Source organism: Equus przewalskii, chromosome 9, assembly GCF_037783145.1.
Source record: "Equus przewalskii isolate Varuska chromosome 9, EquPr2, whole genome shotgun sequence".
In the NCBI taxonomy this organism is placed as follows: Eukaryota; Metazoa; Chordata; class Mammalia; order Perissodactyla; family Equidae; genus Equus; species Equus przewalskii.
This window is the reverse complement of record NC_091839.1, coordinates 59,601,428-59,615,922: the sequence shown is the minus strand read 5'-3', so window position 1 is coordinate 59,615,922 and position 14,495 is coordinate 59,601,428. Positions and strand designations below refer to the sequence as shown.

At 43.7% G+C, this 14,495-nt stretch overlaps 1 protein-coding gene across 1 annotated transcript in view; it reads left to right on the top strand.

The window, feature by feature from the left end:
• Positions 1-2,263: 2,263 nt before the first annotated feature.
• Positions 2,264-14,495, top strand: part of SLC22A16 (solute carrier family 22 member 16) — a 47,779-nt gene continuing 35,547 nt past the window's right edge. Inside the window, exon 1 of the mRNA XM_070556813.1 lies at positions 2,264-2,401. Coding sequence (XP_070412914.1) covers positions 2,349-2,401 — 53 coding nt within the window. The 5' untranslated portion in view covers positions 2,264-2,348. The remainder of the gene's footprint in view (positions 2,402-14,495) is intronic.

The following is a 14,495-nucleotide window of genomic DNA, read 5'->3' as shown; positions in this document are numbered from 1 at the left end:
CCTCAACCCCTGACCTCTGGGGAGGAGAGATGGGCTGGAGATGGAGTTCCCCAATGGGAAATGATTTAATCAATCATGCCTATGTAATGAAACCTTCATAAACCCCCTAAACTATGGGATTGGGAGAGCTTCTGGGTTGCTGAAAACATCAATGTGCTGGGAAGGTGGCATGTCTGGAGAGGGCATGGAAGGTACGTTCCCCTTGCCCCATACCTTGCCCTATGCACCTCTTCATCTGGCTGTTCACCTGTGTCCTTTATAATATCCTTTATAATGAACCAGTAAATGTAACTAAAGTGTTTTCCTGAGTTCCGTGAGCTCATCTAGCAAATTATGGAACCTGAGGAGGGGGTGGTAGGAATCTCTGATTTATAGCCAGTTGATCAGAACTATGGGAGGCCTGGGACCTGTGATTGGCATCTGAAGTGGGGGACAGTCTTGTGGGACTGAGCCCTTAACTTGTGGATCTGATGCTGACTTAGTGTCAGAATTGAATTAAATTGTGGGTCACCCAGCTGGCGTTCGGAAAGTTGGAGAATTGATCGTTGGTGGGAGAATTGTGGCAGAAAACCCCCTACAATTTGGTGTCAGAAGTGTCCCGCGGATAGATACAGATCATAGTACCTTCTATTCCTCGTTTGTTGAGTGTTTTTATTATGAAAGGATGTGGGGTTTTTGTCAAATGCTTTTAATGCATCTGCTGAGATGATCATATGATTTTTCTTTTTTTGTTTGTTAATATGGTGATTTATGTTGATTGATTTTCAAATGTTAAACCACTTTTACTTCCTTGGGATAAATCTCACTTGGTCATGATGTATTGTCCTTTTTATATAAAGATGCATTCAATTTGCTAAGATTTTAAGAATCTTTGCATCTATGTTCATGAAGTATATTGGTCTGTAGTTTCTTATGTCTTTGCCTGGTTTTGGTATCAGGATAATGCTGGTCCATAGAATGAATTGGGAGGCGTTCCCTACTCTTCAATTTTCTTGAAGCGTTTACGCAGAATCAGTATTATTTCTTCCTTAAATGTTTGGGCCTGGGGTTTTCTTTGTGGAAAAGTTTTTAACTACGCATTCAATTTCTTTAATAGATATAGGGCTATTCTGGTTATCTAGTTTTTCTTGAGTAGGTGTTGGTAGTTTGTGTTTTTCAAGGAAATGGTCCGTTTTATCCATGTTGTGGCATTTCTATCTGGTGTAATTAGAATAGCAGATAAAAGTTCAATTTTCGCCATATCTTTTCCAGGTAATAACTGTTTGGCGCTTTGAAGTAATATAGGGTCTTGCCTGGACGCGGTGGCCCCCACCTTTCCTCCTAGGGTCAGCTCTTGGCAAAACTGCTTCTCACTCCCTGTTCCTCCCCACCCCCACCTTCCAACCTGGTACTTCCCCAGCATTTCCCACCTTAAATCTCTCTAGTCAGCAGGAATCTAGCTAATTAAAAAAAATCCACTCCAAATTATTTATTACCTAATGGATTAATCATTCCAGGAGTATTTGCATTTCAAAAGAAAATGTCTAGAGCGGACTATACACAGCAAAAATAAGTCAATCTTCAACGGTGTTATTTCAGGCTCTGTGACAAGTAGGTGAGAGAAGCACTCTGGGAGATGACGTTTCCTCTCTTTTTCAAATCCTATTCAGGCACAAGTTTGTTGTTACCATTCTGCTTCAGGCTCTACCCAGGGAGTTCCTTCGCCCTTTGGTGAACGTAACATCTTTAACGCGTCCCTGCCAGATCCTGCCGCTTCTCGGGGTCCTCAGAAGCCATTCCTTATGCTCTGCGCCTGTAGACCCTTGTCCTGGCCCTCAAATGGTTGGACGTCTCTGAGACGGTGGTGTTTGCGCTCGTCAAGAGTGGCGTCCAGAAACGGACAGAACCAAGTACTGCCGGAGGTGCTTAGGCACGGAAGTTGGGGGCGCCGCGGCAGCTGTAAAGCGCGTTCTTCTGAAGTTCTCGGGGCCCCAGGCCGAACCCCGGCCTCTGCCTCCCCGCCTTTCGGAGTCGGGTGACCACCTTTCCCGAAGCGCCGGGGCTTCCTGCGAGAGCGGCCCCCAGCGGACACGGGGAGAGTCAAGGGTGGCACGGGGCGGCGGGAAGGGCGCGGGAGGCTGCTCGGGGGGACGAGGAGCTGAGCGATCGAGGGAGGAACGGAGGCCAGCCCTGCGCGCGGCCCGAGCGGTTGGACGCGCGGGGACGCAGAGGCTGGGGGGGGGGGGGGGGCGGCGGCCGGGGCCGGGTGGCTCCGAGCGGCGGGGGCGGGGCGGGGCGCGGTGCCCGCAGCCCCGGGCGCGCGGCGAGCTCGGCGCGTCCCGCCTCGGAGTGCAGTGCTCGGCAGCGCCATGGGGGCTTGCAACGTGGAGCCGGTTTTTGACCACGTGGGGCACTTCGGCAGGTAGGGGGTGGGGGTAACGTGGGGAGGGAGGACGGCGTAGGGGGAACGGGAGCCACGTGGGTGGAGGCGCCGGGGGTCTGCTTCTGTGCCTGGCAGTGGCGTTCTGCACTGCGCTCGAGATCCGAAAACCTCTCCACCCCTCCTGACCCAGGGAAGTCGGGAGACCTGCGACCAGACTCCGGGCCCGCAGCTGGGCTTGTCCTCTCGGACCCAAGTGGGACCTCCGCACAGCCAGCAGAGGGGCGATGGGGCTCGCTTCGGGAGTGGTGGGTGCGAGGCCGGCGCGCCCGCTGCCCGGCAGGTGGGACCTGGGGCGCGCTCTCTGCGGGAGCCGGAGTCGCGAGGCCTGGCTGGAGAGGCCGGGTCACAGGAGTGGAGGAGCGCCTGTTGCTGGTGCTCGGTTCTCTGGTCCGCCAAACCGTCTCCTCTTTCACTTCCCCAGACGCCTGCTGTGCTGTCCCGCCCCCGCCCGCCGCAGGGTCTCTCTCAGTGCCTGCCTGGCAGGTATTGTTCCAGGACAACCGTTAGTCAGAGTTTGTTGCCGTTTATAGAAAGCTAGTATGTGCCAGACGCACTGCTCCGGGTGGTTACACACGCTGCTTCATTTGATGCCCAGGGGATCTTCCAAAGGAGGTGTCCCAATCCTTATTTTAATAATTGGGAAACTGAGGCTGCTAAGGCCAAGGACCCACAGCAATAGCATGGTGGGACCGAGGTTTAACCTTTGTACACTTGGCTCCCTCTTTTCATTTGTCAAATTAATTGTAAACATTTTAAGTATATTCATTCACTCATTCATTCATGGAGAAACGCTCCTCTGTCAGACCCGGAACGTTTTGGGAGGAGGGGCAGCTGCGGCCATGCAGCGTGAGATCAGACATTTGGAGCTAAGTCTGAATCCTGGCCTGCCACTTACATCTAATTGATTCTGGGAAGCTTGTGTGTTGGTGTCCTATCCACAAAATGGGAATCATCATAATTCCTGCCTGCATTCCCTCCCAGGCTGGAGCCAAGGGATGATGCGGTACTGCTCTCCAAGGTGGAAAGTTGCACAAATGTTGGTTATAATTCCCAGCGTCTGCAAAAAGGAAGCAGAGGAGCGGGCGGAGGAGGGCAGGCGGCCGTAGCTGTCCCCGGCCTCCCCTGATGCCTGCTCACTGAATGCTGAGTCTGCTTGGCTCCATCCTAAATTCTGCACGTTACTGCCTTTAATCGTCACCACAGCCCTATGAGACTGGTGTTATCACTGTCATTTTACACAGGAGAAGACCCGGGCTCTTGGCTCAGTCACAAATCTAGTCATAGCTGAGCAGAGCTGGATGTCATTGGATGTCCATCAGTCTCCCCAGCCATTATCTCAACTGTGACTCTCTGCAGAGCACAATTAGGTACCAATCCCGGCACTCAGCCAGGCCTTTTGTATGTTATCTCATTTGTCCTTCTTGAAGTGGAATAGTATGGGGATTACAAGATCAGCTCTGAGTGCCAGTCCTGGATCCACCACGTATGAACTATATGGTCTGGAGCATTTTACTTACCACTTCCTCATCTGTAAAATGGGGGTAATAATAGTATGCAAATGCTTATTATAAGGACTACACAAGCCTCTCATTTCATCCTCACAGTAACCCAATGAGGTTACGAAGTACTAACATTGTTCTTTCCCCATGTGTTTTAGGAGTAAGTAAGGTAGTTATATTAGATGGTGTTTGGCTAAGGGGCTATAACAAAGAGATCCCTCAGTTGGAAATTTGTCCCTTTCTAGTAATCTTCCAGGGTTAGGTTCTTTTCCGTGGGGTGATCCAGGGACCCAACTGGCTCCACCCTCCACAGCATGGAGCTCCCTCTCTGCACCTAGGGCAGCGGCTCCCCTTGTCCTCACCCACATGGTCGAATGTAGCTTGCCATGGTGGAAAAAGGGGGGTAATGGATTTTGGGAGACAACTCTTTGCCAGCCACAATAATGTATGCAAGAGTCTTATCATTCATTACATTCTCAATAAACCGCCGCTTCTGTTGTTACCTGAGTCCCCATCCTGGTGGGAAGGGTTGATTGTGAAAGCGGCTTGCAGGGAGGAAAAGGGTAACCAGCCAGTGCTTACAGCGGGAGGTGGAAACAGTGTGACTATAACACAGTAGCCCACAGTTTTTCTGGTATTTGCTCTAATGGGTCTCTTTATTGTTTATAAATAGAAAGGGAGGTTATTACATATTATTGTTTAGTCTTAAGGAAACCTAGAGAACCTAATTATCTCTCACTTCTCATTAGTCATGTCCAGGGTGAGGAAGCACTGTCCTAATCACCTTTAAGAGAGGAGAGCAGGACACCTAAGAGCAATTAAAAAGCCTTTCCAGGACGGGTCCTGAAGCCACGTGTGGTTCCATAAACTTCACAGCTTGAGCCCCATGTCAGAGGGAACTGAGGAGACTGAGATTTAGGCATCTGGCTTGGGGGGATCTGAGAACCTGGATCTCTGAGTTGTCTTGGGATAAAGGGGAGAGATGGTGTAAAATTTCAGGGTTGGAATGTGGAGCCTTGTGGCTGACCTACATCTATGGATATAGGTAGTGGGTTTTTTTTTTTTGATATATGAACCTTTTTAAACTCTTTTTGTTGTTGTTAAGGAATATTGGCCCTATGCTAACATCTGTTGCCTCTTTTTGCTTGAGGAAGGTTGTCCCTGAGCTAACATGTGTGTCCATCTTCCTCCATTTTGTACATGGGATGCCGCCGAAGCGTGGCTTGAGGAGTGGCATGTAGGTCTGCATCCAGGATCTGAACCTGCAAACTCGGGCCACCAAAGTGGAGCACGTGAACTTAACCAGTACACCACTGGGCCAGCCCCATTCACTCTTCTTTTTTGACTTCACCTTATGAACATGATAAGAGCTAACACTTGTATGCACTTACAAGGTGTCGTAGTGCTTTACACGTGTTAACTTTTTCCATTCTCACAACAACCCATTTTTCAGATGAGGCAAATAAAACACAGACAGGTTAAGGATCTTGCCCAAGGTCCCAGGTGGTAAGTAACAGAGCCAGCATTCAAACTCTTCAATCTGGCTCTGGAGCCCATGCTCTTACCCACAGTGGGTACCACAAGTTATGTTCTGTGCACAGAATGATCTAAATCTAGGACTGAAATTAATTTTCTTCACCCGATTACAGGGGTCCATTTCCCGAGAGTTCTGGTCATCTTTGCTTTTCCTTGCTTCTGGGTTTTCGCCAATTATATCTGTACGATTCTGTTTCCATCAGTGCCTCTCAAGCTGGGGGCACAGGGATGTATTGTATCTGTGTCTGTTGTCCTGAGGGCCTTAGGTTGGGCACATGGGTGACACCTGATGGACCACAGTCTTTATAAGGGAGAGAGTGGCATGTTAGAAAGCTAGACGCCTAGGGAAGTAGGCTTTTGTTTTTTTGAGAAGTTATCCTAGCAGCCGGGAAAGGGAAATGTGAGTTGAAAGAATGCTCAGGACCTTTCCAGCACTGAGGAAGGGTACCTGTGTGAACTAGCAGGGCTTGTTTGGGACTGCTAAGGGGTTTATTATTTCTGGGGTATAAAGTGTGGGGATGGGAGAAGGCAGGTGAGAGGTAAGCTTATTACAATCATCCTCAAGAATATTTTGTCATGTCATGCTAAGGAGTTTGGGTGTTAGGAAGGTCGCTGTGCAGGATGGGAGGTGCACGAGTTGGGGCAAGGAGACTGGAGAAGACCCAGGAAAGAGCGCGGGTGGAGATGATGAGAGTCTGGACCGAGGCAGGGGGAGGGTGAGCAGGGAGGACGGGACAGTTTCAACAGATGAGGGACCTCCTCGCCCTAGGGCATGAAGGAGAAGTGGGAAGGACCATGTGGGCCCCTCACCCATGCCCTATGCTCCATATTTCTGGTTTGTGTGGATGGTGGAGCCCTAAACTCGGGAACAGTTACACTCCAGCTGGGGCAGCCTTCGGGCTTGGATTCTGAGACTCTAACTTTGAGTCTCGTGGGAATTCAGGTCGAGACATCCACCGGGCATTTGGGTAAATAATGTATTGTGCAAGCAAGAAGTCTCCTTGTCACTATGGATTGGGTGGCCATCCAGGGTGGAGATTCAGCTGGCAGGCACCATGTGGACGGACTGGGTGTGCCTTGGCTCCCATTCCAATCGTGCCTCAGCAGGGGCATGGCTGAGTACTTTTCCCTCTCCCTGGGTCTTGCAGATATAAAACTTTTAAAATGATGCATTACGTATATACAGAAAAGCATGCACCATAATCTACGACCTGACGAATCGTCATAAAGTGAACACATCCGTTTTACCACCCCCCAGATCACCCCTTCTCATGCCCTCTCCCCAGCTCCACCCCCTCCTTCTCCCCCAAACTCCCTACTGTCCTCACATCTCATACCATAGGTTTGTTTTGCCAGATTCTAAATTTTATATAAATGGAGTAAAAAGTTACATACTCTCTGTCTGACTTCTTTTGTTTAACATTGTATTTGTGAGATTCACCCAATATTGTGTGTCACGGTAGTTTGATGATTACAGTATAGTGCGTCATAGGATGAATATTCCACAGTTTATTCATTTACTGTCAACAGACATTTAGATTGCCTCCAGGTTGGGCTTATTAAAAATAGTCTTTCTCATATATGTGTTTTGGTGTACTTGTGTACCCATTTCTTTGGATGTATTCTTAGGAGAGGAATTGCTCTCTCACCGGGTGTGCATGTGGTCAGCTGCCACACAGTTTTGCAAAGTGATTGCAACAAATTACACCCTCACAAGCTGCTTATGAGAGTTCCAGTTGCTCCACAACAATTATTAAATATTTTGAATGTCAAACCCTGTATCAGCATATAGTTAAACCAGAGAATTTGATTTCCTGAGGTAGTGTTTCTCGTCTGTATCAGAGTCTCCTAGGAAGTTTTAAAGTTTGTATGAAGTCCTGGATTCCCCCCACCCCGACCTCCTGAACCACAGTCGCTAGCGGTGGGGCAGAGAAGACAAATCCTAGCTTCAGAGGCCTGCCAGGGAGGGTGCTCTGTTGGGGGCTGGGGTGTTCTAGTGACAGTTGCGGGGTTCAAGGCTGGCTGGAGAAGGAACTCAGGCCAGGAAAGCGGCCATAAACTAGAAAAGTTGGTAGAATCCAGAGACTGGCCCCCCGGATGGTGCTGGAGATGGGGTCAGTGGGAGGGACCAGGTTGGGCGGGGGGAGCTGGGAGGGTGGGAGGTCGTGGTCAGAGAGCAGAATGTGAGCTTTTCAGCAGTGGAGCCGCTCCATCCAGGATGAGACAACTTGGCTACCAGACCCAGAAGCCTTCAGGGGCAGGCAGGTAAACTTCACACACCAAAACCCATCTGCTGTTTGCAGGGGCTGTGTTGTAGTTTGCTGAGTTGCAATTTGTGGGGTGGGGGAGTCAAAGAATTGCAAATATGTGCGTCATATAATTTATGTTCCATTCTCAGTCATATCTATATAGTATGGTTTTTATGAGATGTCTCTTAGGTCCCAAACAGGGTTTGGTGTCAGGAGGATCTGAAGCCTAAGTCTTTGTTGCCACGGCATCTGGCAGTTAGACGCCAGCCCACCATAAACTCCACACTGTAATGATCTGGATCGTCTGATTCTCCATCTGGTTTGGACCCCAGGAGCTGGCCTTGAGCGAAAAACCTCGCACTGCTCTTTCCCTCTGGCACCTCCCCCAGGCAGTATTTATACTTTTACTGTAGTTTATGTAACTAATATCCTGTTGGAGGACATTTAAGTTTCCAAGGTTTTGCAGTTACAGACAGCGTTGGAAACTAAACTTATAAATTAATTTTGAGAAAGTTGATGTCTTTATGATGTTGAGTGCCGGTTAATTTTAGGGCAGTAAAGTTTTATTGCTTTCAAGGGCAGATGGTAATACCCATTTGTCTAATACCTTATAGCAAAGTAGAGACTCTAGGTTCTTGATTTTAAAAAAGGAATTAGTAAATATGGACTGTTTTCTCAAGTAAGATTAGCTTTCCGTTTTATTTATATGAGAAATTTGCTAAGCAAAGAGGTTTTTTTTTTAAATTGTGGTAACATTGGTTTATAACATTATATAAATTTCAGGTGTACAGTGTAATATATTTCTATTTCTGTGTAGATTACATCATGTTCACCACCCAAAGACTAAATACCATCCATCACCACACACATGTGCCTCATCACCCCTTTCATCCTCCCCACTCCCCCCTTCTCCTCTGGGAACCACCAATCCAATCTCTGTCTCTATGTGTTTGTTGTTGTTTGTATCTTCTACTTATAAGTGAGATCATATGGTATTTGACTTTCTCCCTCCGACTTATTTCGCTTAGCATAATACCCTCAAGGTCCATCCCTGTTGTCACAAATGGCAAGATTTCATCTTTTTCATGGCTGAGTAGTATTCCATTGTGTATAAATACCACATCTTCTTTATCCATTCATCCCTTGATGGGCACCTAGGTTGCTTCCAAGTCTTGGCTGTTGTGTATAATGCTGCAGTGAACATAGGGGTGTGTGTATCTTTATGCCTTTGCGTTTTCAAGTTCTTTGGATAAATACCCAGCAGTGGAATAGTTGGATCTATTCTTAATTATTTGAGGGGTCTCCATACTGTTTTCCATAGTGGCTGCACTAGGTTGTGCTCCCACCAGCAGTGAACAAGGGTTCCCTTCTCTCCACACCCTCTCCAACATTTGCTGTTTCCTGTCTTGTTAATTATAGCCATTCTAATGGGAGTGAGGTGATATCTCATTGTAGTTTTGATTTGCATTTCCCTGACAGCTAATGATGTTGAGCATCTTTTCATGTGCCTGTTGTTAATCTGAACATCTTCTTTGGAGAAATGTCTGTTCAGATCTTTTGCCCATTTTTTAATTGGGTTGTTAGTTTTTCTGTCGTTGAGATGTATGAGTTCTTTCTTTATTTTGGATATTAACCCCTTATCAGATAGATGGTTTGCAAATACTTTCTCCCAGTTGTTAGGTTGTCTTTTTGTTTTGTTGATAATTTCCTTTGCTGTGCAGAAGTTTTTTAGTTTGTCATAGTCCCATTTATTTATTTTTTCTATTGCTTCCCTTGCCTGGTCAGACATGGTACTTGAAAATATGCTGCTAAGACCAATGTCAAAGAACATACTGCCTGTGTTTTCTTCTAGAAGTTTTATGGTTTCAGGTCTTACATTAAAGTTTTTAATCCATTTTGAGTTAACTTTTGTGTATGTAAGATAATGGTCTACTTTCATCCTTTTTTTTTATTTTTTGATGAGGAAGATTGGCTCCAAGCTAACATCTGTCAACAATCTTCCTTTTTGCTTAAGGAAGATTGCCACTGAGCTAACATCTATGCTAATCTTCCCCTGTTTTGTATGTGGGACACCACCACAGTGTGGCTCGATGAGCAATGTGTAGGTCCATGCCCAGGATCTGAACTCTCAAACCCTGGGCCACTGAAGTGGAGAGTGCAAACTTAACCCTACGCCACCAGGCTAGCCCCTCTACTTTCATTCTTCTGCATGTAGCTGTCCAGTTTTCCCAACACCATTTATTGAATAGACTTTCCTTTCTCTATTGTATGTTCTTGCCCCTTGTTGAAAATTAGCTGTCCAGAGATGTGCAGGTTTATTTCTGGGCTCTCGATTCTGTTCCATTGATCTGTGTGTCTGTTTTTGTGACAATGCCATTCTGTTTTGGTTACTATAGTTTTGTAGTATATTTTGAAATCAGTGGGTGTGATACCTCCAGCTTTGTTCTTTTCTCTCAAGATTCCTTTGGCTTTTTGGGGTCTTTTGTTGTTCCATATAAATTTTAGGATTGTTTGTTCTATTTCTGTGAAAAATGTCATTGGGACTTTGATTGGGATTGCATTGAATCTGTAGATTGCTTTAGGAAGCATGGACATTTACTGTGTTAATTCTTCCAATCCAAGAGCACGGAATATCTTTCCATTTCTTTGTGTCTTCAGTTTCTTTCAACAATGTTTTATAGTTTTCAGGGTACAGATCTTTTACCTCTTTGGTTAGATTTATTCCTAGGTATTTTCTTCTTTTTGTTTCCATTGTAAATGGGGTTGTATTCTTAATTTCTCTTTCTACTACTTTGTTGTTAGTGTATAGAAACACAACTGATTTTTGTATGTTGATTTTGTATCCTGAAACTTTACCATATTCATTTACTTCTAAAAGTTTTTTAGTGGATTCTTTAGGGTTTTCCATACATAAAATCATGCCATCTGCAAATAGTGACAATTTCACTTCTTCCTTTCCAATTTGGATCCCTTCTGTTCCTTTTTCTTGCCTGATTACTCTGGCTAAGACTTCCAATACTATGTTAAATAAGAGTGATGAAAGTGGGCACCCTTGTCTGGTTCCTGTTCTTAGAGGGCTAGCTTTCAGTTTTTCTCCATTGAGAATGATATTAGCTGTGGGTTTGTCTTATATGGTCTTTATTATGTTGAGGTATTTTCCTTCTATATCCATTTTATTCAGAGTTTTTATCATAAATGGATGCTGTATCTGTCAAATGCTTTCTCTGCATCTGTTGAGATGATCATGTGATTTTTATTCCTCATTTTGTTAATGTTGTGTATCCCATTGATTGATTTGTGGATGTTGAACCATCCCTGCATCCCTGGAATAAATCGCACTTGGTCATGGTGTATGATCTTTTTAATGTATTATTGTATTCGATTTGCTGGTATTTTGTGGAGGATTTTTGCATCAATGTTCATTAGTGAAATCGGCCTGTAATTTTCTTTTTGTGTATTGTCCTTGTCTGGTTTTGGTATCAGGGTACTGTTTGCTTTGTAGAATGAGTTAGGAAGCTTCCCCTCCTTTGCAATTTTTTGGAATAGTTTGAGAATGATAGGTATTAAGTCTTCTTTGAATGTTTGGTAGAATTCACCAGGAAATCCTTCTGGTCCTGGACTTTTATTTTGTGGGAGATTTTTGATTACTGTTTCAATTTCCTTACTAGTAATTGATCTATTCAAATTCTCTATTTCTTCCTGATTCGGTTTTGGAAGTTTGTATGATTCTAAGAATTTATCCATTTCTTCTAGATTATCCAGTTTGTTGGCATTTGGCTTTTCATAGTATTCTCTTATAATCTTTTGTATTTCTGAGGTGTCTGTTGTAATTTCTCCTCTTTCATTTCTGATTTTATTTATTAAAGCCTTCTCTCTTTTTTTCTTGGTGAGTGTAGCTAAAGGTTTGTCGATTTTGTTTATCTTTCATAGAACCAGTTCTTGGTTTCATTGATTTTTTTTCTATTGTTTTTAAGTCTCTGTTTCACTTATTTCTGCTCTGATTTTTATTATTTCCTTCCTTATACTGATTTTGGACCTTGTTCCTTCTTCTTTGTTCCAGTTCCTTTAGGTCCACTGCTAGATTATTTATTTGGGATTTTTCTTCTTTGTTGCAGTAGGCCTCTGCTGCTATAAACTTCCCTCTTAGAACCCCTTTTGCTGTATCCCATAAATTTTGGCAAGTTGTATCTTCATTTTCATTTGTCTCCAGGTACTTTTTGATTTATCCTTTGATTTCTTTGTTGACCTAATTGTTGTTCAGTAGCATTTTGCTTAATCTCCACATTTTTGTGGGTTTTCTGATTTTCTTCCTGTAGCTGATTTCTAGTATCATACTGTTGTGGTCAGAAAAGATGCTTGGTATTATTTCAGTCTTCTTAAATTTATTGAGACTTGTTTTGTGTCCTAATATGTGATTTATCCTGGAAAATGTTGCATGTACATTTGAAAAAAATGTGTATTCTGCAATTTTGGGGTGGAATGTTCTGTATACATCTACTAAGTCCATCTGGTCTAATGTGTCATTTAAGGCCAGTGTTTCCTTATTCATCTTCTGTTTGGATGATCTATCCATTTGTATAAGTGGAGTGTTAAAGTCTCCTCCTATTATTATGTTACTGTCTATTTCTCCTTTTATGTCTGTTAATAATTGCTTTATATATTTAGGTCCTATGTTAGGTGCATAGATATTTACAAGTGTTATATCCTCTTGTTGGATTGTTCCCTTTATCATTATGTAGTGGTCTTCTTTGTCTCTTTTTACAGTTTTTGCTTTAAAGTCTGTTTTGTCTGATATAAGTATTGCCAGCTTTCTTTTCATTACCATATTCTTGGAGTATTTTTTTCCATCCCTTCACTCTTCACTTTCAGTTTGTGAGTTTCTTTGGGTCTGAAGTATGTCTCTTATATACAGCATATATATGGGTTTTGTTTTTTATCCAATCAGGCACCCTTTGCCTTTTGGTTGGAGTATTTAGGGCATTGGCATTTAAAGTAGCTATTGATAAGAATGCACTTCTTATTACCATTTTGTTATTTTTTTTCTGGGTATTTTAGTAGTTCTTCTCTGATCCTTTCTTCTTCTCATGCTTTCTTCCTTGTGGTTTGATGGCTTTCTTTATTATTATGTTTGGGTTCCTTTCTCTCTCTCTTTTTTTTTTTTTTTGGTGAGGAAGATTGTCCCTGAGCTAACATCCGTGTCAGTCTTCCCCTATTTTGTATATGGGACACTGCCACTGCGTAGCTTGATGAGCAGTGTGTAAGTCCATGCCTGGGATGCACACCTGTGAACCCTGGGCTGCCAAAGTAGAGTACGTGAACTTAACCACTATGCCACTGGGCCAGCCATTCTTTCTCTTAATTTTTTCTGTGTTTATTGTACATTTCTGCTTTGTGATTACCATGGGGTTCATATATACTAACCTACATATATAGCAATCTATATTAAGTTGATGGTCTCTTAAGTTTGATCTCTTGCTAAAAGCTCTGCTCTTTTACTCCCCTCCTCCCACATTTTATATTTTTGATATATTTAACCTCTTTTTTTGTGGGTATGTATCCATTACCCTCTTATCATGGAAATAATTTTAGTACTTTTGTCTTTTGACCTTCACATTAGCTTCACAGGTGGTTGATCTGCCACCTTCACTGTGTATTTGCCTTTACCAGTTAATTTATTGGTTTTTTTAAAAAAAAAAAACTTTCTTATTCCTGTTTGTGGTCTTTTCTTTTCCACTTAAGTAAGTCCCTTTAGCATTTCTTGTAAGGCTTGTTTCTTGGTGATAAACTCCTTTAGTTTTCACTTGTCTGGAAAACTCTTTATCTCTCCTTCCATTCTGAATGATAATCTTGCCGGGTAGAGTATTCTTGGCCATAGGTTTTTTCTTTTCAGCACTTTAAATATATTGTGTCACTCCATTCTACCCTGTAAGGTTTCTGCTGAGAAGTCAGCTGATAGCCTTATGGGGTATCCTTTGTGTGTAACTTGTTGCCTTCCTCTTGCAGCTTTTAGGATTCTCTCTTTATCTTTAATTCTTGGCACTTTAATTGTAATGTGTCTTGGTGTGGGCCTCTTTGGGTTTATCTTGTTTGGTGCTCTCTGTGCTTCCTGTACCTGGATGTCTGCTTCCTTCCCTAGGTTAGGAAAGTTTTCAGCTATTATTTCTTCAAGTAGATTCTCTGCCCCTTTCTCTCTCTCTTCTCCTCCTGGCACATCTACAACATGGATGTTAGTGCACTTGATGTTGTCCCAGAGTTCCCTTAGGCTGTCCTTGTTCTTTTTAATTCATTTTTCTCTTATGTGTTCAGCTTAGGTGATTCCTCTGGTCCTTCATCCAGCTCACTGATCCATTCTTCTGTATCACCTACTGTGCTATCGAGTTCCTCTAGTGAATTTTTCATTTCCAGTATTGTATTCTTCGTTTATGATTGGTTCTTTTTTATATTTTCCACTTCTTTATTGAAGTTCTCCCAAGATCAGTGAGCATCTTTATGACTTTTTGTTTGTACTCTTTATCAGGTAGATTGTTTATCTCTGTTTCATTTGGTTCTTTTTCAGGGGTTTGTCCTGTTCCATTATTTGGAACACATTCCTTTGTCTCCCCATCTTGCCTCTTTCTCTGTGCTTATATCTATCTGTTAGGTAGATCAGTTATGTCTCCTGATCTTGGAGAGGTGGCCTTATGTAAGAGAGGGTTTATGAGGCCCAGCAGTGGGCTTCCCTCTCATCACTAGTTCCAAATGTTCCAGGAGTGTCCCCTGTGTGGGCTACATGTGTCCTTCTGTTGTGGC